The 23,129-nt window shown below is 52.0% G+C and overlaps 3 protein-coding genes across 28 annotated transcripts in view; 2 read left to right on the forward strand and 1 right to left on the reverse strand.

Annotated features, from left to right (window-relative positions):
- Positions 1 to 1,943, forward strand: part of DDB2 (damage specific DNA binding protein 2) — a 39,701-nt gene extending 37,758 nt beyond the window's left edge. For 11 of the 12 annotated variants that reach the window (XR_012001715.1, XR_012001714.1, XM_072758927.1 and 8 more), the window contains 3 exons: positions 865 to 1,029; positions 1,168 to 1,213; positions 1,523 to 1,943. Coding sequence is in view for 9 of the 12 variants with exons in the window: in XM_072758927.1 (XP_072615028.1) it covers positions 865 to 1,029; positions 1,168 to 1,213; positions 1,523 to 1,572 (261 nt within the window). In the remaining 3 variants the exon portion in view is untranslated. Of the gene's footprint in view, positions 1 to 864; positions 1,030 to 1,167; positions 1,214 to 1,522 lie in introns of those variants that run through there. The other variant, XR_003235811.2, reaches the window with a different exon arrangement.
- Positions 118 to 10,081, reverse strand: ACP2 (acid phosphatase 2, lysosomal). Of its 2 annotated transcripts, none has more exons than XM_026004056.2 (11): positions 9,732 to 10,081; positions 9,051 to 9,146; positions 8,609 to 8,695; positions 7,434 to 7,586; positions 7,231 to 7,329; positions 7,061 to 7,150; positions 6,457 to 6,589; positions 5,607 to 5,689; positions 5,376 to 5,482; positions 5,077 to 5,252; positions 118 to 2,923 (listed from the first exon to the last, which is right to left on the reverse strand). In XM_026004056.2, the coding sequence occupies exons 1-11, from the start codon at positions 9,843 to 9,845 to the stop codon at positions 2,790 to 2,792; spliced, it is 1,272 nt and encodes a 423-aa protein (XP_025859841.1). In that variant the 5' UTR covers positions 9,846 to 10,081; the 3' UTR covers positions 118 to 2,789. The 2 variants fall into 2 exon arrangements, with proteins under 2 accessions (XP_025859841.1, XP_025859842.1); XM_026004057.2 differs by lacking the exon at positions 9,732 to 10,081 and adding an exon at positions 9,518 to 9,657 and having other exon boundaries at positions 2,021 to 2,923.
- NR1H3 (nuclear receptor subfamily 1 group H member 3) lies at positions 10,033 to 23,120 on the forward strand. 14 transcript variants are annotated; one of them, XM_072758937.1, is made up of 12 exons: positions 10,033 to 10,099; positions 15,300 to 15,433; positions 15,917 to 16,063; positions 17,007 to 17,087; positions 17,550 to 17,738; positions 18,159 to 18,425; positions 18,647 to 18,855; positions 18,962 to 19,141; positions 19,289 to 19,388; positions 22,220 to 22,333; positions 22,547 to 22,641; positions 22,835 to 23,120. In XM_072758937.1, exons 4-12 carry the CDS (start codon positions 17,045 to 17,047, stop codon positions 22,979 to 22,981), a joined length of 1,344 nt encoding a protein of 447 aa, XP_072615038.1. In that variant the 5' UTR covers positions 10,033 to 10,099; positions 15,300 to 15,433; positions 15,917 to 16,063; positions 17,007 to 17,044; the 3' UTR covers positions 22,982 to 23,120. The 14 variants fall into 14 exon arrangements, with proteins under 14 accessions (XP_072615038.1, XP_072615043.1, XP_072615032.1 ...); XM_072758931.1 differs by lacking the exon at positions 10,033 to 10,099 and adding an exon at positions 10,165 to 10,907 and having other exon boundaries at positions 15,862 to 16,063; XM_072758936.1 differs by lacking the exon at positions 10,033 to 10,099 and adding an exon at positions 10,165 to 10,907.
- Positions 23,121 to 23,129: the final 9 nt, after the last annotated feature.

Raw genomic sequence — 23,129 nt, forward strand, 5'->3', positions numbered from 1 at the left:
GGGTTTTGGATCTCAGTTTCCTCATCTCTAAAAATGCAGTAATAGTACCTGGCTGACAGGGTTATTGGAAGAATCGGTATTCTTAAAACACATGGCTAGTGCCTGGGAAGCACTATGTCAACGGTGATCGTTTAATCTTAGAGCGGCTCTCACATACCTCAAGTCAAATCCAAGCTCTTAACAAGGGTTCTTCACTGGCTGGTTCCCACTCATGCATGTGTCATTTCCCACTTCGTGTCTGGCGAGGACAATCTCCAGCTTCCCAGGCGGGACTTGTACCAACTTTCTCCTTCCTGCTAACCATGTCTTTCCTCCTTCAAAACTTCCTTGCGATTTCTTAGGAAAGCCCCCATCTGATTCTGTCATTCCGAATCACTGCCAGATTTGTTTTGAGTGGGATCATCTGGGGAACATAGGTTTCCTTCCCTTTCTTGGCCACTAGCCATTTTCTGCTCAACTCTTTCATTCACATTGATCGAGGAGGGACAGTAGTGGGATTACTTCAGAATTTATGTCCTACTTTTGGTTTTGGTTACCAGAGACTTTTTGCTTGGTTGGAGGCCTACCTCTTTGGTTAATGGTCAAGCTGATGTTCAAACATCTATCGATTGGTATGATCTCAGGAAATATAAGAGAGAAGGCCTGAAGGTGTCCCAAGGTCCAGAGAGGCCAATTTGGGATTAAAAATGTGGAATGGTAGATGTACATGCACTTGAAAGCTGTTCTTGTAGTTTCATGTGGGTCTTACTTCCATTATTAAATTGCTGGCACTTGTATCAACAATTGTGAGTGGCAAAGAATACTTCTGAGGTCCCTCTTGACAGTACTCTGCATTTGCTCTCATGACAACTCTCCATCTCCTAGGCAACCTGGCATCCTCGGTACAACCTCATTGTCGTGGGCCGATACCCAGATCCCAATTTCAAAAGCTGTACCCCTCACGAATTAAGGACGATTGATGTGTTTGACGGAAGCTCAGGGAAGATGATGTATCAGCTCTATGACCCAGAATCTTCTGGTATCATTTCGGTAAGGTCTGGGCCCTCAAATGATGGGGGGGAAGCAGGGATTCAACCTACCTTAGCTGGCCAAAAATGACCAGATTAGCCATCATGTCCTCTTCTCCCAATATCTCACCTCCTCATGCTTACACCCTTGTCTCTGCAGCTCAATGAGTTCAATCCTATGGGGGACACGCTGGCCTCTGTGATGGGTGAGTGAAGCAGGTTGTATCTCAGACTGGCCAAGCCCCTACTCTACTCCCCAATGTTGAGTGCAGGCTCTCCTCAGCTTAGCCCTGCCAGTCACCCCAGGGTAGGAGGCAGGAAAGAAGATTTCCAGGAGACAGTGGACGCTTTGGCCTAGACCCTCCATGCCTCTTGCTTTGTCTTGGTTGTGACAGTGCCTGGCTGCTGTCCAGTGTCCTGGTTTCCTTACCAAGCCCTAGGTTCCCTGGGCCAGCCCCAAGTTCTCAGAGTCTAATAACAGAAGGTGAGAGTCAGACTGGTCTCACTCCTCCTAGGTTATCACATTCTCATTTGGAGCCAGGAGGAAGCCAGGATGCGGCCATGAGAGACACTAATGAAGGTGTGGGCCAAGCAAGAGCTTGGAGCTGCCTGAGGACAAATCCTGTAAGAAGAGGCGGCTGTGTATTAAAAGGGCCAAAGGTATCCAAGTCTTAGGGTTGGAGCAGGGACACTGTGGCATGGGACACTATGGGACTGGGACACTGGCACGTTACTGCTCTGGACTCAGCTCCAGAAACTTCTCCAGAGTTGGTGCCCCAGGTGCCCCAAGGGCCCCTGCTGTATCTAGCCTGGAGCCAGGCTTCTCTTGGAGCGAAGGTACTCTTCTATGTTTGACGTGCAGTGATGGAGTGATAAGGTAGTGGTTTTCAGTTTGTGCTCACTATTGACATGGCTAATAAAACCATACCCAACTGAGCCTGTGAGTGGATCTTCTAGCACTGACCTAATCAGAGGGCTCCTTGCGTCCCCCAAACCAAAAAAAGGCACAGAAACAGAGTCTAGAACTTTCATTCTCTGGAAGCTGCCTTAGCCCTATTCTGGGCCACAGTCACAAGCTGTCCAGCTCACAACCTGCATTCACCTCTGGTCCCCAAAGACCCCGACGTAGCCAAAAGGGATCGGTAGTGTCATAACTATACTGCAACTCATGCCCCCCCTCCCCCGACAAACACCCTTCTGACCTGCTCCAGCTGCAGGGTGACAAAGATGCCTGAAGCATTATGTCTAATGGTGCCTTCAGGGAGACAAAGGAAAACTTGGCCAGTGGGCCTCTGCATGATCCCATTCCCTGGCAGCCAGTGTTTATACTCCCAGAATTGTGCAGTACTTTCCACTAAAATAAACACTGGGGTGCAGAACTGTGTCCTCTGAACGATTTGCTGAAGACTCTGGGCTAGAAGAGAGCACGGCTTGATTGGTGGGGGCGAGGCAGATCAAGTGCTAACTCCTTCAGTTTGTCAATCCCAGGTCCTGAGTGAAACTTGCTTGTTTACACTTCTGGTCCTTAGTAAGCATGGTGGAGGCAAATCTTGTCTGGAGAGAGCCAAAGTCCAACACAGTACTTGGTAAACGTGAGGCACACGAATGCTAAGTGATGGGTGCCATGGGCCAAGCCAAGTATCACTTGTTTGTCTAGGCTGGGGTAATCCGAGGAAGGCCAACCCAGGGTCTCCTGTCCATGGGCTGGGGAGCAGCAAGAGTCAGGAGCAAGGGCCCAGCCCACCTCCCCTAGGAGGCAGAGGGAAGGGGGCTGAGTGGTTGTCAGGCATGATCTTCTCCATCTGCGACATGGCGGTAGCCGGGAGGCTGGGCCTGCATCCGGAAAAGGACGGTGAGGAGTAGCACTATGAGAAGGAAGAGGATGGAGCCACACACAGCCAAGGCCACGATCACCTCTGGGCATGGGATGGGGTGGGGGAGAGAAAGGTCGTATCAGTGTTCATCCGACAAATACTGGATCATCTACCATATGCCAGGTGCTCTTCTTACAGTGGAGACATGCGCAGATTAGTGACAAATGATATAAAGGAAAACAAACTAAAGAGAAAAGGATAGAAAGGTACATTAGTCAGAGAAGGCATCACTGAGGAAGTGACAATTTAACCAGACACCTGGAGTTACTGAGACACTTGAACCTGAGAGAAACGGGTCTTGGGGCAAGGGCAGAGGGGATGGGCAGACAAAAGCCAGTACAGAATTTCCTTGATGTGGAAATAAGTTGGGCAAATTCTAGGATCAGCTACAAAATCAGTTATCACTATAGCAGGGTAAGTGAGGAGCAAGCAGATCAGAGCAGAAGATCAGACAAGAAGCGCTTGAAGGCCACAGGGAAGAACTTGTATTTTGTCCAAACATCATGGAAAGCCACTGCAAGATTCTGAGAAGGGTAGTGATGTGAATTGACTTATTATTTTTATTTTTTATTATTTTAAAATATTTTATTTATTAATTTGTGAGAGACACAGAGAGAGAGGCAGAGACACAGGCAGAGGGAGAAGCAGGCTCCCTCTGGGGAGCCCAAAGCGGGACTTGATTCTGGGACTCCAGGATCATGCCCTGGGCTGAAGGCAGCACTAAACCACTGAGCCACCCAGGGATCCCCTATTTTTATTTTTATTTTTTAAAATTAACTCTGCAGTGCTGAGACTGGTAGGGACAAGAAAATCAGAAGGAACACTAGGAAGATTTTCTGTAGTTCAGGCAAGAAGTGATGGAGGATCATACCAGGGAGGCAAGAGGATGCATTTTATTTATTTTTTAATTTTTATTTATTTATTCAAGAGAGACACAGAGAGGCAGAGACATAGGCAGAGGGAGAAGCAGGATTCCTGTGGGAAGCCCTATGCAGAACTCGATCCCAGAACCCCAGGATCATGACCTGAGCTGAAAACAGACGCTCAACCACTGAGCCGCCCAGGCATCCCAGGAGGATGTATTTTAAAGATCAAGCTGATAGGATCTGCTAGTGGACTGGATGTGAGATCTGGGAAAGATGGTATTCAAGATGACTCATAGGGTTACACTATGCAACTGGGTGACTCATGTGGCATTTGCTAAGATGGACAAGTCTGAAGTAAGGGTGGATTTGGGGGTTAAGAGTATTTGGTTTCAGACATACCAATTTTGAGATGTTCTAGTTGACCTCCATGGAGAGACCTCAAGTTAGCAGCTAGATATGTGAATCCGTAGCTCAGAGAAAAGGTTACGAATCTGAGTCATCAAAGCATGAACTCTGCATGGAAGTGCTATGTAAAGCCATGAAGTTCGATGGGATCACCTTGGGAGTGGGCACTGAGGGAGAAGGGCCAAGATGAGACCTGGGCCCTCCATTGTTTGGTGGGGAGAAAAAGCCAGTCAGGAAGCTACCTAGAAGTCAGAAGAAAAACCAGAGAAAGCCAAGACAGAAGAGTCTATTATATCATGCTCCTGAGAGAGGAGAGAAGCTAAGAATTGGTCACTGGCTTTGATAAGAGGGTCATTGATCCTTTACGAAAGGCTTCACTGAACTAGGTGACACAAGCCTATCTACTGTGAGTCTGACAGAACAGGCACTGAAAAAGCGAAACCAGAGTCTAGGCAAATCTGCAGGATTCCACTTTCACAGGAAACCGACAGAGCGGTGGCTGGAGAAAGATGGGGCACTGAGAGATCTTAGTTAGACTTTTAGATGTAACTGACCTAGCAGACAGGAAACGCGGAGGCCCCACAAGTCCCTATGGAAGTGAGAAAAGATAGATCCAGAGCATAAATGGAGAGGTTGTTGGCCTTAGGTAGTGGGTTACACCAGCAAGTAAGCTAGAAGATCTGCTGGTGGGAGGATGAGCCCAGGCTTTCCTGAACACCATTATTTTCTCAGTGATATGAGAAGAGAGGGCATTGCCTGAGAAAGAGGGATAGGGAGAAGGTGAGGAATGGTCTCAGGGTGGGGAAGTAAACTGTCTAGGGAAGTGAGTCAGATGGCTAGAGGTGCAGCAGCTCTCCAGAGACTTGCGGGTAGGAACTGAAAGTCGTTCTGGGACATCAGCAGCAGAGTCAGGCAGCAGCTCACCTGTGTCCGCAGGACCACTTGCCAGCTGGCACTCCTGCTGCCAATCCTTGGGCACAACAGGCTCTGTGAGGTGAAGGAAGTCCTGCAATGGGCAGCGGTGAAGGCAGCCAGGCAGGATCAGTGGCCAGGGAGCCTTGTTACTCTCGTTCCGAAAGTACATCTCCACTGAGAAATTCCTGAGGATCGATGGGAGACGAGACGGAAGGTACTCAGTGGGCCTGTCACCGAGTCCTTGGGCTGCCCACAGCCACCACATTGGTGCCCCTCCCCAAGGCAGACCGTCCGGTAGCCCCACTCACCCATTATCTTCCTGGTACAGTTCGAATATGTGGCAGGAGGCATAGGGGGCTTGTTCCCCATTGTAGACATCCAGTGCCATTTGCAGAGCGACCAGGGTGGTGTCATGCTGTGAGAGGGGAGCCCCCTGTCAGTGCTACTCTCCCCTCAACCCTCATGCCCAGGCACTGAAGAGAGAAGAAGAAATCTAGCTCCTTGCTGGACATCAGCAGCTGGGGACTATGGGAGCTTACCGCAGAGTAAACCAGCAGCTTAGGGAGCTGGGACGAGGTTGCCATCAGGGTCAGGTTCTTCCGTATCTGAGCCAGCAGAACTCCTGAAGGAGAACAGTCCTCCGTGACAGAGGCTCCAGATACCCCTGTCTTCTGGTCAGACCTGTCTGTGGCCCTTTACCCTCTGCCAGTCCTGAGTCTGATCACCTGCGCACTCTGAGGGGGGATGGGAACCACGCAGCCAATTCTCCAGCACCCCTCTTCTCTCAGAACTTTCACATTTACAAATGGAAATGAGATAAAACAAGGTATTGGTATTTCAACACCAATAATAAAGACCTGCCCATTTATAAATGAGCTACACAGGCCCTGCTCACATCTAAACAATCACTCCAGTCTGGCACAAATATAAACTTAAGGTTGCTTCAGAACATGCGAGACAGTGGCGTGTACGGGAGCTCGGCCACATGCAGGCTCGCAAAGGTTTAATGGCCAGCCCTCCCTTGGGTGCTCCCATCAGAAAACTGGCACGTGTGTGACTCTCAGCCTTCTTGCCAAGTGGCCCTCAGTGGTTCTCTGGAGGGAGGAATTCGTTTAAGGGGAGACAGAGGGTCTTCTGACAGGTGACACTTAATAATATGAATGGTAGGGGAAAAAAAGCACACAAACTTGACAGTGGTCGCTCTACAGCGACAGAGGCGCTAAGCATTTGGAGGGCTGGGGAGACTTCATTGGCTAATGGGAGGTCTGGTTTTGAAGGGGCAGAGAGCACTATAGGTAGAGAAGTTAAGTGTGTGAGAAACCCTCCAGAACAGATTTTTAATGCTGTGGAGTCCTGATGGGGAAATGACACGCTGCTCTTATCACTCACCCCCCTGAAGCCGGGCCTTCTCTGCCTGCTCGTAGATCCCGAAGAGGAAGCGGAAGCTGAAGTCCTTTAGCCGGCTCAGACGCTGCATGGTTTGGGGTGAGGCCCAGGGTGGCAGGACCAGCCCGTGTGTTTGCTGTGTATCGCAGCGGGCAGGTTAGCTCCCCAGGCCTAGGCCAGAGCCTCTCCGGGGACAGCTCTCTTCCCCAGCGGGAAGGTGCCTGTGTGTGTGAGGGAGGGAGGGAGGGAGGGAGGGAGGGGAGGAGAGGAGAGGAGAGGTGAGGCTGAGGGCCTGGAACCAGGACACATGGTGGACAGGACACAGGGAAGGCAGCTCAGGCACAAAAAGCGTGACTCAGCAGGATAGAGTCGGATACCATGAGAATTCTGGGTGGAGAGAGGCAAGAACTGCTGACAAGTCATGAACCATTTCCCACTCTGAGGTTTTCACCCATGAGGGAAATTCCTTTGTTTCACAAGAAGCAGCCTGTCTGGACCTCCCCGGTGGAAATGGTATCCAGACACTGTACGCTACTTGTCCTGGTCACCTGGGCCTGCTGAGGTGTGAGGGAAGAGAGCTCATACCGGGGACACTAAGTGGGCTCACCTCACAGAAGAGTGTGTCATAGACATTCCAGACAGTCTCCAGTGTCACGTCGGTAAGCCCTGTCTCGTTGGCCACCATATCCAGAAATTGCTAGGAGAAACGGACCTGGGGATCAGTACTGCCCTGAGGGAAAGGACCAGGGTGGTGATCCCCACTTCAGCCCCACTCACTGCATTCTGAACACTCTCATTCTGATACTCTGGTGTCTGTCGGGTCTCGTTTTGCAGCTGCTCATATCGGGGACACGGGCCCAATGGGAACTTCAGCAGCTGCAGACCAAAGCAGGGGAAAGAGAAGGAGTTGGGGATCAGCAGGCCCATGGCCAGCGTTGTCCCTCTCACCGCCTCCAGGGAGGGGGGCCGGCCAGTCTTACCCTATCCTCAGTGATGGGCACAGTGTGGACGGGGATAGGCTGCCAAGAAATATTTGGGTTGAAACGCTGCATGCCGTTGGGAGGGAAGAGTCCAGCCAGGTTGGCCTCAGCACTCATGAGAGTACGGTCAAAGTCTGTGCTTCGCACGTAAACCTGCAGAGATGACACCAGATTCACCTGAGTGGGGAGGGGAGCTTTGGCCCTGTCGTGGGGCTGGAAGGGGAGAACCTGTTCTTGATGGCTACCAGCAAACTGTGGCCCTCTCCCGCTCTCTGGCCTTCCTTGGCCCAAGCACTCAGCTAGGGGCTATAGCTGCCACCCCGCTGTGAAGAACTCCTGAGGGGATGGCTCTAGTTCAAATGCCCTCCCAGTCCCAAATGCTTAGTCAGTCGGGCTGTCACGTCTGTCTGTCTGGTTTTCTAACAACGCCCATCTCCCTATCTCTACCAGGGGTCCTGGAGGGCAGAAACTGCCTCAACCACACACAACCCTTTATAAAGTGGCTTAGAGAGCAGGGAGGGAACGGAGATAATTGCTTGTGCAAAGGGAGGAGGAAGCAGTGGGGAAGGGCAAGAGCAGGAGAGAGCTGGCCCCCAAGGGACAAAGAGCATCAAGAGACTCTTTAAGATGTCTGTAGCCAACAGCAATAACCAGAGGAACAGCTCTCCCCATCCCTGGGGTAGGAGAGGGCCTCAAGGAAGCCAGCACACTTGCCAATCTTCCCTGACACGCCTCCTCTACATGTGATCCCTGCTATCTTTATCTCCTAGCCCTGTGTGGTTTATTGTGTGTCACCCCCGCTACATTCCAAGCTCCACGAAGACAGAGATCATATCTGTGTGGTGCACCATTTCATGCAAAGTGGTAGCACAGCGCTTTGCCCTTAGTAGGTACTTAATAAGCATCTTGGACGAAGAATCCAGGTTGACAGTATCAGAAAAGACTTTGCCAGGCCCTCAATCCTCAGTTTGGATGCTTGATCAATTTTGCCCTTTCCAAGTCAAGGAAGGGCAACTTGGCATCTGTGACTATGTTCTACGCAGCTCTTGGATGCCTTGTCCTGTAGCTGTAATAAAAAATGCATGGAAGGAGGCCAGAGTGCCCCAGGCTCCCTGAGGGCAGAGGGTGAGAAGGGCAGATTCTATTCCTCTTGCCTCTCGAGCTCCCAGCCTTACCTCTTGCCGGTGGTAGGAAGTGTTGAGGAAGCCATGGTAGCGCTGCCGCAGAGCCTGGCCCAGCTCCCAGTGCTGTAGCATCCCTTCCTGTGGGCACAACCCAAGGGTTAAGAGGAAAGGGACTGCTCGCAAGTCCCGCAGGGCTTAGGCACTGTTGCTTTCCAAATTTCCCCTGGCTGGAAGTAGGAGTGGATGAATCTGATCACAGATGTCATTTACTAAGTGGCCTGTGTATGGCACCTGTCCTGGGTACAGAGGACAGTAAGGTTAAGAAATCCAGTCAAAGTCAGCACCCACGTGGGAAATGACAATGTGGTGAGGCCCCAAGTTCTGTAGCAAGCTCCAGAGATCACTCATCCTACAGCCCCACCTTGGGGGCGGTGTGTGTGTGTGTGTGTGTGTGTGTGTGTGTGTGTCTGTGTGTGTCTGGCTTCTGACCCACCTTGGTTAGCTGCCCAAACCCCTGAGGCCACTCGTCTTCCTGATAGGGGTCCTTGGGGTATGTCTTCACTGGCGAACGGTCTCCATGTCGGTACAGCTGAGGAAAGAAAAGGGTTTGCCTACAGGTCAGAAGGTTCCTAGATGGGGACCCAAGGCCCACCTCTGCCCGCTGTTGGGGAGGGAAGCCCTACTCCCTCTGGGAAGCCTTAAGTCTACGCACAGCAAAAGACCCCGGACTTAGAAGTCAGTAACTTTGAGCGGGTTCCAGAGATTCCAATTTGGCCAACCAACGCCACTTGGAGAGACCATAGGCGAAGCCAAAGATACAGGTGGAAATGGAAGAGAGAAACGAAAGCGATGCAAGTGGCGGGGTGTGGGTGGGGGTGGGGTGCTGGAAATCACCAAAGGCTTGATTAAGGGAGGGTCTCTTTACGGTTCTGCAGCATGCCTGCCCCAGGACAGGCTCACCTGACCTATGCCCTGCGAGACGAGACAACTCCGGACCCCCGGCCTGCCCCCGAAAATAACCCGGCCCCCACCCTCCAGGCCGGGCGTCTCCCCCTGCACCCGCTGCAGCTCCGCGGGGGACCCCGACCCAGCGCAAGCCCCGCCCCTCCCTCCCACCGCGGGCCTGTGCCCTTCCAGCTCGGGCAAGCCCTCGGGCCACCCCGGCTCCCGGTACCAAGGTGACGAAGCGCAGACTCCGGGCCTGGGTGGGTGGCACCACGAGCAGGTTCGCGCCAAGAAGGAGCTGGAGCAGAGCCGCCCCGCTCCACGCAAACGGCCCGCCCGCCATCGCCGCTAGAGACTCAGCGGCACAGAGGCCGGAACCCGCTGCGTGGCACCTCCAGCTGCCGCCCGGACGCACCCGTCAGGACACACGCCGGAAGTGCCTTCGCCGCCATCTTGCTGAAGGAGGGGCAGAGATGGTGGGAGCTGGAGGGACTTGGGAGGGAATGCGTGTGGGAGGTCCGCGAGGCGGCCGCGGCGGAGGAGCGTGGGAGTGTGGCGCGGGCTCGCAGGGCCGAAGGCGCTGGAGACCTCGTCTTGGTAAAGAGAGCCCCGAGCTCGGGTGGGCCTCGGCCACGGAGACCCTGTAACGAGGTGGCGCCTGCTGCGGGCCGGACAGTGGCTGGGAGCGCGAGCGCCCCCTCGGGCCGGGGTGCCGCCGGGCCTCAGCCCAGAGCCAGAACGGCTGCCGAATTGGGGCGAGGGTTGGGAAGCGCAGGGCGCCCTTCTCCACGCCCCTGCCTTCTGGTGGAATTTGAGCCTTGGCCCCTGGCTCCGTTCCCCGGGAGAAGCCCTGTTTGGTGCAGGGCACAGCGTGTCAACAGTTCTTTGGACTCCCTGTGCCCTTGGGGTTGGTCCCAGTGCAGCCTGCCGCTCGTGCATTTGAGCAGAGCTCCAGGACACCTCTCACTTTACCTCCCAGTCCTTTCCCTTCCCTTCCATCCGTCCACTTGCGACTTTGGGATGTCCTGGAAACGTATCACGCCTCCTCGGAAAGGAAAGTGTTGCACAGTACATTCAGACTTTGCAAAACCAAAGCAGTGAATCCGTGGGGGAGGAATTTCAGACCGGTGGGGGGATATATACAGGGATAAGGGGAAGGTGCATAGCTTAAAAGTGGGAGAAGATGGAGTTTCCATAGAATCAGAGACGCCCTGGGCCTTGGCTGTTAGGATCCAAGTGCAGCCAATTTGGCCTCATGGCTTTGTGACTGAGCTCGGAGTGCCTCGCAGCTCCAGAGTCACGGGCCTTTGGGATGCTTTGATGCAGATCTGCCCACTGGAAGCAAAACTACCTCGGATGGTTGGAGAAATGAAAACCTGATCAGAACGATATGGGAGAAAACAGGGTCAGTATTTTGCCCTAGAACACCAGATGCGATTATTTACATATACCTTCCAGGGTTGTTAGGAAAAGAACGAATAGAAATTGAGAGCTGAAGGATGGGTAGGCAAATAGTTTCTTAATCTTACTTACTCACAAGCACCTTTAATGAATCAAATGAAAATTTGCCCCCGTGTCCCAGAAAACTGTCCACACACACACAAATGGAATTTTGCATGTAATCTCAAGAGGCTCGTGAAGAACATCAGTAGTTTTCGTAAGTCAGCATCTCTGAATCCCGGATCTAACCTAGTCCCCTTACTTTAAAGGATTAGGAAACAAGCCCAGAATGAGGAACTTGTCCAGGGTCACAGAGTTTAGGAGAAGGGATTAAAACTCAATATTTTCTGATTCCCAGTCAAGTAGTCTTCATAATGGACTTTTTCTTGCTGGCTACTCAAACTGCATTGCTAAACCATGTATCTGGTGGCCCCCAGATACCTTCAATAAAAGAGATTCTTTAAAAAGGAAACCTTTTCACGTTGGTGGGGTTGATTAGGGCATGGCTTATTGGCAAAATTCTGCGTCTTAGTGGGAGTTCTTGAATGTTTGTTTTAATATATCCCTTACTCTTCTTGCAATGTAGCCAGACCTTTCTGATTTCAGAATAAATCTTGGGCTCACTAAATTTTGGCAAGTAGAACAAATTCATCTCTTGCTTTTCTTCCCACTTGCTAAAGTATGTTTGAATCCTTTGTGCCTGCAAGTATCCTGTGTAGGAGGGATTGATGGAGCAGATATTTCATTTCTGTAGTGAAAAACAAATCCAGGAAGCGTGAAGATTATACCACAAGTATGTGGTAGAACCAAGAGGTAAGCCATGGCTTCTTGGCTCCCAGTTTCTGCATATTTTTCTACCAGGTGATTCTGTGGTCTCCATACCTTGGTTCCTAACTACAGACACAAAAAACTAGGCATGTAGATGGATAGGTAGATAGATACAGGGGCCTACCCCAGGCTGAATAAATCAGAATCTCTGAAAATGAGGCCAGGTTTGGAAACCACTGTTGCACTCTGTGTTGTCAGAAGCAAACCTAAATCCAGGTGAGTTGACCTTTTTTTTTTTTTTTTTTTCCTTTTGGGGAGGCAATTTTTTGTAATGGAGTGAAGTGTTTTTTTTGTTCGTGTGAGTTTGAACTTTTGAGTCAGCTCTACCTGTATTCAAACTTGATATTTGCCCACTTGATAGTAATTATCTCCTGGAGTTATATATGAGGATAAATAACACATGCAAAGATAAACATGTGGAGGTAAATGTTACTTTTCTCCTTTCTGCTTTGTATATCATCTCTTAACTCAAGCCTGGGAAGCAGAAATTCCTGAGTTCTCTATTTTGTGATCGGGAGGTTGGGCACAAGTTGTTTGAGTGCCTTGCAAGATGACCCCCACACTCTGCATCTTTCCAGAATGGTGAAGGAGGGAGCAAAAATCCATTTCCCTAGTCTGTCCCTCCTTGTAGCCTGCTTCATGGGAATTTGAGTACTTTCAGGGGAATTATCGAGTAGTACATATGACTGTGAACTGGTAAGTGCTCCTGTATTTTTGCTTCAAGTTTCCCTTTGCTACAAGGAAAGCCTCTGGAGGTTCTAGGGATCCCAAATACGACCTGGAAGATCCCTGAAGGTGCTAAGATCCCCGAGGGGCCAAAGAAACATAGGAAAAGCCCTGTAGCACTAGGAGGCTTTGCACCTAACACCTGTGGGCTAGTGGGACCATTTTGTGGGGGTGGATCTGGCAAAGCGAGACATGTGACCCCAGCTGCTGATCATCTGACTACTTGCTCGGGTTTGGGGGAGAAGTCCCAGTGGTTGGTCTGCAGAAACTGTGGAGATGGTGCCAGCAGGTTTTAGGCTTCTCCTGTTTTCCTCTCCCTTTCCCTTTTCACAGTGGGGGAGGCTCCTGAACCCTGTAACCTGAAAGGGTAGCTCTGGCAGTAAGGCACTGGTCATGCTCCCTCCTGTACTTGAGATAAAGCAAGCTAACCCCCTGGCTTGGAGGAGATGGCGCCCTGACCTGCTTATTGAGCAGCTGGCGCTAGCCTCTGTCAAGAGGGCTCCAGATGGGCTGGTGTGTGTGGTCTCGGGTCCTGGGCTGCAGAGAGGCTAAGATATCAGGAGAGGGAGCTACAGATCAGGAGTAGATGAAACAGGCTTTTCCCACCTCCTAGAAGGTAGGTCATCAAGCCCCAGAGTAACATTCCATCCCACATTCCTTATAACCAAATGTTGCAGTGACATCTCTGACTATACTTCTACGCTGATGCTTCTGGGGGTGGAGAAAGGTGGAGGAGGGAACTGGATGGATGATGTGAGTGCTGGGACAGAATGGTTGCAGTCTCCCAGAGGTTGGAGTCCCTGATGTCTACTTTCCCAGGACAGCTGGGACCTTGTGAAAATCAGGAAAGGGACACATGGAGGAAGAATGGAGAGCCTTGTGCTCATGACTCAGAGATGCTCAGACAAGGGTGGTCTTATGAGGGGATGACCTTGTGATAAGAGGGAACAAGAGCTAAAGCTGGAGGCAGAACTTTGAGATGGGGGGTGTCAGAGGGGCTTTTCTGAAATGTGAAAGTGAATACATGGGCAGATTTTGCAATATCATGCAGCCTGCTGTCTTCTCCAGTCTCTGCTCTCCAACCCCCACCCCACCCCGTGCTTCCTCCCCATCTTTCACCACGTTCGTTTTCTGTTTCTGCTTTCCCCGTCCTTCTCCATCCTGTTCCTCCACAGCCTCTGTCCACTCCCTTTTCCCTCTCTTCCCTGGTGCCCTGTTCATCTGTTTCAATCCCTCTGGCTGCCTGCCCTGGCCTTCTGTCCTTCTGTCCTCTGATGTGGGGCCCATGGGAACTGGAGTTCACAGCAAAACAGGAAGAGCCTGTGAGCAGGAAACTGGGAGCAGGGCAGGGGGTGAACAACCAGCAGTAACCTCAGCTCCTCGCCTCCCACATCTGGACTGAAGCATCCCCAGGGCTCTCTGTCCCTCCCACTGCAGCCCTGGCTTCTTCCATCTTGGTGCTTCACTGGTCCAGCAGACCTGAGCGGCAACCGGACAAGAGTATTCCTGGACTCTGATACAGGAGAAAGAGCACAGGGACTAGAGTGAGGACATCTGGATTCTGACCCCAGTTTGGTCACTAGCTGTGTGTGGTCTTGGAAAAGGCTATCCCATGAGTTCAGTGCACTCTGTAAAAATGGTGCTCCTGTTACTTACCCTCCCTCCCTCTTGGGGCTGCTTTAAGGACCAAAGGAGATAGCGAGGAGTTTGCATGTGGAAACAAGCCCTGGAAGGTTAATAGTGTACAGATTCAAGATGATGGGAAGACCTATAGCTGAAAATATTGGAGGTGAAAACAGCTACCCTTGAACACTTACTATGTGCCACACCTTGTGCTATGTGCATTTACTTGTGACAACCTTATATGGCAAAAACAATTATCATCCCTTATTTTATTTTTTTAATTAATTTATTTATGATAGTCACACACACACAGAGAGAGAGAGAGAGAGAGAGGCAGAGACACAGGCAGAGGGAGAAGCAGGCTCCATGCACCGGGAGCCCGACGTGGGACTCGATCCCGGGTCTCCAGGATTGTGCCCTGGGCCAAAGGCAGGCGCTAAACCGCTGCGCCACCCAGGGATCCCCATCATCCCTTATTTTAAAGATAGGGAATCAGGGATCCCTGGGTGGCGCAGCGGTTTGGCGCCTGCCTTTGGCCCAGGGCGCGATCCTGGAGACCCGGGATCGAATCCCACATCAGGCTCCCGGTGCATGGAGCCTGCTTCTCCCTCCGCCTGTGTCTCTGCCTCTCTCTCTCTCTCTCTCTCTCTCTCTCTCTGTGACTATCATAAATAAATAAAAAAAAATAAAATAAAGATAGGGAATCAGATTCAGAGACATTATGTAACTTATCAGGATCACACAGCTACTAAGAGACAGAAGCAAAGGGAGGATTTGAATCCAAAATCAGCGCAGAGCTCAGGTGCTAAATCAACATGATGAGATGGAACTGACTAGAGTTAACAAGTGTGGAAGAGGATCATTCTTTTTCTTGTTTATTCATTTAACAAACAGGAACATAGTACCCACTCTGTTGCCTGCTCTGTGCTAGGCCCTGTTCTGTGAGCTACAGGGGAGATAAAAATCAATAAAACATGGTATCTACCTTCGGGGATGGATCTCCCATTCTAGGTAGCAAGGCAGGATAGCTATGGCTCTAGTCTCAGCAGACGCTGGATAGAACCTACCATCACTGTCGATGGAACCATTCCCAGTTGTGAGAACCTGCATACATGTTCCCGGGTCCACCGTGGACTGGCATCTGGGTCACCTGCCATCTCCGCCCCTACCCCCATCCCAGGCCTGCCACTGCTCTTCACCTGGCCACTTCACATCTCGGTGGCCCCCTGCAGGGTACCAACACTCAGACACCGTGGGAGGATAAGCACCTGCTTCTCCACCCCTGGAGTTCTACCAGTGTGGCCGAGGCCTGGGGTGAGTGGGGAGAGCCTTTTGGCCTCATCCCAGAAGCAGAGGAGGAGGAGGGAGGCTGGGAAAGCAGGCTGGGGCTCGGTGTCGCAATTCTGGGCAGTGCCTGGACCTTTGCTCTAAGAGGTGTCTATGGAGGGGAGGGAACACCGACTTTGAAGGCTGCCGGGATTGGGGTAGGGGTGCCTGGTAGGTAGTCCTTCTGTAAGAGCAGCTAAGAGCCACCGGGGTGAGGAGAGGAAGGGGAGAGACGTGGAACTGGGCTGGTCTACAGGGAAATGTGACTGTCATGGTTGGGGGCAGGGGGGCAGGGGTGAGGCTGGGCTGAGGGGGCGGGCAGGCTGGGGAGGAGTCACCATGGTGGGGAAGCTGCCTCCTGGGTGTGGGGGACGGCGGCCAGGGCTCTGGTCAGTTGTCTCCGGTCTGCCTAGCAGGAAGGAGAAGTGGCCCGACCCCTTGGCAGTCCCTCCCCTCAGCCTTTCCCCACAGTACTTCCCTGGGGCTCCCGTCCCTCACTTGCTCAGCTCCGACTCTGCCAGCGTGAGGCCTCCAGACCAGGGATTGCACCATCCTCCCCTCCCAGCAAGGGGCTCCAGAGACTGCACCAGCCAGGAAGTCTGGTGGCCTGGGGATTCGGTGGGTCCACTCCTCAGCACTGGCCTGGGGCTCTGTGTGTGAGTCTGGAGTGGGAAGGGGTCACCCTGTAGAACTTAGGGGTCTCTGGGGAGAAGCGAAGGATGATGATGGTGATGGCAGCCCAGGCAGCAATAGGATAATAATTCCCAAGGGGTTCTGGGGGAAGGGGTCCTGGCTGTGGGATGGAGTGACTCCTAGAGGCAGGAGGTTTGTGCTGGGGCCCTGGAAAGTGACAGCACTGAGGGCGTCTGACAAGCAGTGAGTTTCACTGGGAGAGTGAGCCTCAATCCCATGCCCTAGTCCTGGCCAACTTTGGCTGTCCCCCATCCTGGAGTGAGGGGAAGGGCTCTGAGAGAAGCTGGGCAGACGTGCCCAAACCCTCTGTGATAGCCTGGAAGGGCCCCTGGGGAGAAAAGGTGGCAAGGTGGCCAACAGCTAAGACTTTGAAGTCAGAGAGACCAGAATTGGAATCTTGGCTCTACCATTGCCTAACTGTGTGGCAATAGGCAATTTACTTAATCTCTCTCTCTTTTTTTAAAGATTTTATTTATTTATTCATGAAAGACACAGAGAGAGAGAGGCAGAGACACAGGCAGAGAGAGAAGCAGGTTCCATGCAGGAGCCTGATGTGGGACTAGGTCCCAGGACTCCAGGATTGTGCCCTGGGAGGAATGCAGACGCTCAACCGTTGAGCCACCCAGGTGTCCCTACTTAATCTCTTTAAACCTCAGTTTCCTCATCTATAAAATGGGCATAAGAATAGCCATGACATCCTAGGCTTATCTAGGGGAAGGCATAGAAAGCTTTAGCACAGGCTGCTGGATACATACACAGCGAGTGAATGTTAGCGGGTGTATTAGTACTCGTAGGATCGGGTAGAGAAGGTTGCTGAGGCGAGAAAGGAGCCCAGTTCTGAAGACTGTAATGTGGGTCATTCCTGCAGGACAGCCTCCTTGGTAATGTCCAGGGCTCCAGGAAGAGATGTCCTTGTGGCTGGAGGCCCCTGTGCCTGACGCTTCTCCTGGTAAGCCACTCCAGCCCTCTCTGCACTCAGGGCCCAGGTCCTCTCCTCCCTCAGGAATCAGCCTCCTGCCATCCCCCGGAGGGCATCCCAGAGTTGATTTTGGTATTGCTTGCCTCCTGCCCGGACTGCCTGTCCGTGGGTCTGGTGCCGGTCCTTCTCAGCATGGGCTTGCTGCTGGGGAGAGCTGGCATGTCTAGTGCTTACCAGCACTGGCTTTGAAGAGCGCTGAGCTCTGCAGTGGACGCACGCCAGCCCCTCAAGGGGAGGAGGGTTAACATCCTGAGATGCAGGGGTCTACAAGTGACCAGCCCCGAGAGCCGCACAAACCCCAGGGTCCTGAAGCCTGTGCCAGCATTTTGCTGCCCTCTAGGGGTAGAGATAAGTTTCCAGTTTCCCAGAACGTGAAGGAAGGGGATGGGAGGGACCTGAGACCCCCTTGTGCCTCTCTTTTGGGGGGCCCAGACTCGGCAGCGGAGCTGTGGGAGCTCGACACACAGGATGCCAGCAGCCAGGCGCTGGGAGGCAATGACTGCGTCCTTGGGGAGGAAGCCGGCACTCCCCAATCTGCTGGGGGCTCTCTGAGGGCAGGACTGCAGGCAGCAGAGCCCACTGTCCTGCTCCCCGGAGTGGATACCCCTCCAGAATCTGCAGGTGAGGAGCTGTTGGATTCGGAGGCGGTAGGGGCCCTCTGGATCTGCGAGGGGTACCTTGGGCCTATTTACCCCTATAAGATCATGGTTAAGTCCAAAGGCTTCGGGTTCTATTAGACCCGACTGATCCGGGTGTGAATTTTGTCTCCACTTTGGGCCTTTCTGAGCCCGTTTCCTTATTTGTGAAATGGAAATAGTAAATAGTACGTGTCTGCTAACGGTTGTGAGGTCGATGTACATAAAGGGTTCGGGCAGGACCTAGGATGTATAGCACTTGGCACCTGAGACCTACTTTCTCATAACGGACAAGACAGCCTACTGTGAAGGGAACAAAGGTCACTGGGCGCTAAGGGCCATGGCCACCTGGGCACCGAGCTTTTTCCTTGGAGAAGAACATTAATAGGCTCTCCCCTGTACCCAGAGCTCCGTCCACAGAAGCGGAAAAAGGGGCCAGCCCCCAAAATGCTGGGGAATGAGCTGTGCAGTGTGTGTGGGGACAAGGCCTCGGGCTTCCACTACAATGTGCTGAGCTGTGAGGGCTGCAAGGGATTCTTCCGCCGCAGCGTCATCAAAGGGGCACGCTACGTCTGCCACAGCGGGGGCCACTGCCCCATGGACACCTACATGCGTCGCAAGTGCCAGGAGTGCCGCCTTCGAAAATGCCGCCAGGCTGGCATGCGGGAGGAGTGTGAGTGTCTGGGGATGGGAGTGGGGGGAAGAGGCTGATGGGCAAGGGGTGCCAGGGTATGAGGCCAGACAGGCAGCTGAGCCTGCAGGGCCTAAGTATGGATTAGTATCTCTTTCTTGCCTTTACCCAATGCTCTCGGCTTTTCTGGAGCCTCAGACCACCCCTCTGCCCCATCCTGGCTGCTCATTTCCCCTCCTCATGTCACACGACCCTGTCCTTAGGCGTCTTGTCAGAAGAGCAGATCCGCCTGAAGAAACTGAAGCGGCAAGAAGAGGAACAGGCTCAGGCCACATCCATGCCCCCCAGGGTGTCCTCACCTCCCCAAGTCCTGCCCCAGCTCAGCCCAGAGCAACGGGGCATGATTGAGAAGCTGGTGGCTGCCCAGCAACAGTGTAACAGGCGCTCTTTTTCTGACCGGCTTCGGGTCACGGTAACCAGGGGAACTGGGGAAAGGGGGCTGTGCTCAGAGCACTGGTTGGCTCCTTGATATCTGACTCAGTGTAGTTCATTTTTTCCATCCTTGCCCTTCTGGGTAGCCTTGGCCCATGGCACCAGATCCCCAGAGCCGAGAGGCCCGTCAGCAGCGCTTTGCCCACTTCACCGAGCTGGCCATAGTCTCTGTGCAGGAGATCGTTGATTTTGCCAAACAGCTGCCTGGCTTCCTGCAGCTTAGCCGGGAGGACCAAATCGCCCTGCTGAAGACCTCTGCAATCGAGGTGGCTGGCGAGGCCGAGGGGTGAAGGGAGAACCAAGGCGGGACCGTCTCTGGCAGGGGCTTCCAGACAGCTGGGTGGGGAGCGCAGGTGCCCCGTGCCAAGACCGGCCTTCCGAGCCCCTGTTTGAGGTCTGCTGCTTGTGTGCAGGTAATGCTTCTGGAGACATCTCGGAGGTACAACCCTGGGAGTGAGAGTATCACGTTCCTCAAGGATTTCAGTTATAACCGGGAAGACTTTGCCAAAGCAGGTAAGGACCAAGATCAAAAATGGCTTGGGCGGGGTGGAAAGACACTTCTTGTCATCCGGCTCATAGTGACTACAGAGACACAGGCCCAGGCTTTGGGTGGCTGTACGGGGAAGGTTCCACTTGTTTTTCCAAGATAGAAAGTCAGAATGGTGTTAGGCCTCTCTCAGCTGATCCAAATAGACTTCTGTTCTCTGTTGCATTTACCTAGTGGTCTTCACACAGTGTTTCAAGGAGCCTGGCCTGTGGGTGGGGGCTTCCATAGAAGTGTCACCTTAGAGGAGGAACAGTGACACAGGAATGTCCTTCATCCTCTCTAGCCAAACGAGAAACCATTTTTTTTTTTAAGATTTCATTTATTTATTCATGAGAGACACAGAAAGGCAGAGACATAGGCAGAGGGAGAAGCAGGCTCCTCTCAGGGAACCTGATGTGGGATTTGGTCCCAAGACCCTGGGATCACGACCTGAGCCAAAGACAGATGCTCAACCGCTGAGCCACCCAGGTGTCCCAAGAAACTCCATTTAATATTGTGCTTCTGCATAATGTTTTGCTTGAAGAAAAGATTTCACAGCTAGGAAAAAAAAAAAAACTTGAAAAGCACTGCACTGAGCCTTTTAGTATCTACTGATGGCCTTGGTTGTGCTTTTTGAGGATCTTGGGGACTGATTTTCCCCCCTACTCTTTTTCAGTTGCTTTTTCTGATGAGTTGTGGAAGAGAAGCTGAAACATGGCAATTGTAGGGCAGTTTTCGGATAAGAGTGAACACTCCCATCCCCATGCTGCACCTGGAGTGTTTTCTCCAAGAATTAGTTCCCAGGACTTCTCTTTGCTCCTTGCTTGCAGGCTAAGCAGTGTTGGTTTCCTCATATTCAGTTGCTGGTAATGTTTGTGTTATTGGGGGGCAGTGGTGGGAAAGAATGGAATGCTCACAGGGTTTTGGAGGGACTAGAACTTCAGCTCAGCAGGAGACTGAGTAGTTTAACACCTGAGTGAGTGGGTCTGTAAAATAGGGCTCATGCTGTGTCTCCATTCTCAGGGTTGGCAGGTCCTGGTTTCCAGGGCAGAACTCATAAAGTCCTCTCTTTTTTCTGGCGACACAGACCAGCTCATGTGCCTCTTGTTCCCACACAGGCCATCCAGTGAGCTTTCTAGAAAGGCTTCCTTAAACAACAGGGTATGGCCGAGGTCTATTGGCATCTCTTGCCTTCTGTAGTGCCAGGTGTGCCCCTGGATTGTGTAGGCACCTAATGGGGCAACTTGAGGACTTTTTCCAGCTTTAACAATCCAGCCTTGCTCCCTTTATCTGCCTGTTCCCCAAATGCTGCTTCCCCAACCCTTCTGAAGCATGGTCTCCTCCTCATCCTTCCTAACATCCTCCTTTCTAAACCCTTTGCCATTCTCATGTGAAGAGTGTTCCTTCAGCACTTGCAGACTTGTGCCATCTGAATGCACCTATTTATAGATTCATTTATATAAGCAGTTTTGAACCATCATGTTTGCCTTTTTTAAAAAAAGATTTTACTTATTTGACAGCAAGAGAGCACAAGCAGGGGGAGCAGCAGGCTCCCCACTGAACAAGGATCCCAAGGTGGGGCTCCATCCCAGGACCCTGGGATCATGACCCAAGCGGAAGGCAGACACTTGACTGAGCCACCCAGGCGCCCCTCATGTTTGCCTTTCATTTCTTTTTTGTCAGTGAGGTCTTGGGTAGGAGGAGCAGGGGCTCTCTTTTGTCAGATCTCCGTCCTTCTGTACATCACTACCATATGCTGCATGCAGTGGACAGCTAAAGATGTGCACGTACAGTGCTGGGGGTGTCCATTCAGCAAGCGTGAGCAGACCTGGCAGGGTACACAGCACAACTCCAGAACCTACTCATCCTCTCTGTACAAAGGGGCCGTTCACAATTTGAGGCTTAACACCTCACCAAGAAAGGCTTTATAAAATGGCGCTTGTCCATTAAATGTCTCAACACACACTTGATAAACATCAGGGTGAAAGTGCAGGAAGTGACTAATCAAAAAGCCTCAAATGGAAAAGTTAGCAGATGGTTGCTAAAAGAAATCAGAAAGCCTGGGGGACAGGGAGGGGTGGGGAGACTTTGTGATGGCAGAAGTGTGCTCTAGATGTTATGACTTTAGGTCAAGGTGTGTTGAACTTCACTCTCAGCAAAAAGACTGGTTCTATTTTTAAAGTTTTATTATTTATTTAACAAACGCTTATATAGGAGTTACCATTCTAAGGACTCATTATGAGGTTGGTGCTGTTATTATCTTCCATTTTACAGATGGAAAAACCAAAGCCCAGAGAGCTTAGATAACTTATGTAAGGTCACACAGCCTAATAAATGGCCAAGCCAGGGCTCAAACCCAGGCAGTCCAATGCCACAGTCCATGCCCTCAACCACATTGCTGTGTTCCTGCTGGGACGTGAAACATGAGGCGTATCTCTAGTATTCAAATAAGGCCAATTGCCAGTGAAAAAGTTTTCTTTGAAAACAAAAACAAGGGTTTTTCTATTTCTAGTAATGTGGGGCCCCGGAGAATTGCAGTAATAGCAGGTATTATCATTTACCTCAGTACCTCCTTGTGTGACAAACACAGCACTATACATGCTTTGCATGCTTTGTGATTTAACCGTCAAAACAGTCTTAGAAGTTCAGATATTCCCATCCCACAGATGAGGCTTAGAAAAGAAACTTGCCTAATGTTACCCAGCAGAGCCCTGGAGACTTCTTAGTTCCTAATAGTTCCCATAAGTTAAGGAGTTGGAGGAGAGAAGGAAGTTCCTGCTGCTGGTGCTGCATGCCCCACTCCCTTCTTCCTTCCCAGGGCTGCAGGTGGAGTTCATCAACCCCATCTTCGAGTTCTCCAGAGCTATGAATGAGCTGCAACTCAATGATGCCGAGTTTGCTTTGCTCATTGCCATCAGCATCTTCTCTGCAGGTGCGATGAGGGGCAGAAGAGAAAAGGAGCAAGAGACTTACATCAAGTGGGGCTGCAGGCCCCACAGGGCAGGAATTGTGGGAGTGGGAGCCCTCCATTGTTGTGCTACCTGGGGAGAGGGTGGGGCATGTCCCTATTTGGGGGGTTGTGATTTGGGGTGTGGCACTGAGACCCTGGCCACACCTGCTCCTGACCTCTGTTGGTGACCTATAGACCGGCCCAATGTGCAGGACCAGCTCCAGGTAGAAAGGCTGCAACACACTTATGTGGAGGCCCTGCATGCCTACGTCTCCATCCACCACCCCCATGTGAGTCTCCCCAAGTTGCCTCCTTTTCTCCTCCCCACAGGCTTATCCCCAGACACCCCTACTTCCCCTTTAAGTATCCTTCCCTGACTACATCTTGCACAGCTAGTTCTCTACCCATCCCACAATTCCCCTATCCTTGCCCCCCTTCCCTGGGGAGAGACAGACACTATACTTGTCTCTCTCCTTCCCTCAGGACCGACTGATGTTCCCACGGATGCTAATGAAACTGGTGAGCCTCCGGACACTGAGCAGTGTCCATTCAGAGCAAGTGTTTGCACTGCGCCTGCAGGACAAAAAGCTTCCCCCGCTGCTCTCTGAGATCTGGGATGTGCACGAATGACTGCTCTTCCCCCCCATATCTTCTGTTTTCTGAGGCGCCTGCCTGCTTCCTAGAGGTGAAGCAGATGGAGAAGGGCAAACATTCCTGGGAGCTGGGCAAAGGAGATCCTCATTGTGGCATTAAAGGAGAGTCAAAGGGTTGGGAGTCT

Source organism: Vulpes vulpes, chromosome 5 (assembly GCF_048418805.1).
Source record: "Vulpes vulpes isolate BD-2025 chromosome 5, VulVul3, whole genome shotgun sequence".
Classification (NCBI taxonomy): domain Eukaryota; kingdom Metazoa; phylum Chordata; class Mammalia; order Carnivora; family Canidae; genus Vulpes; species Vulpes vulpes.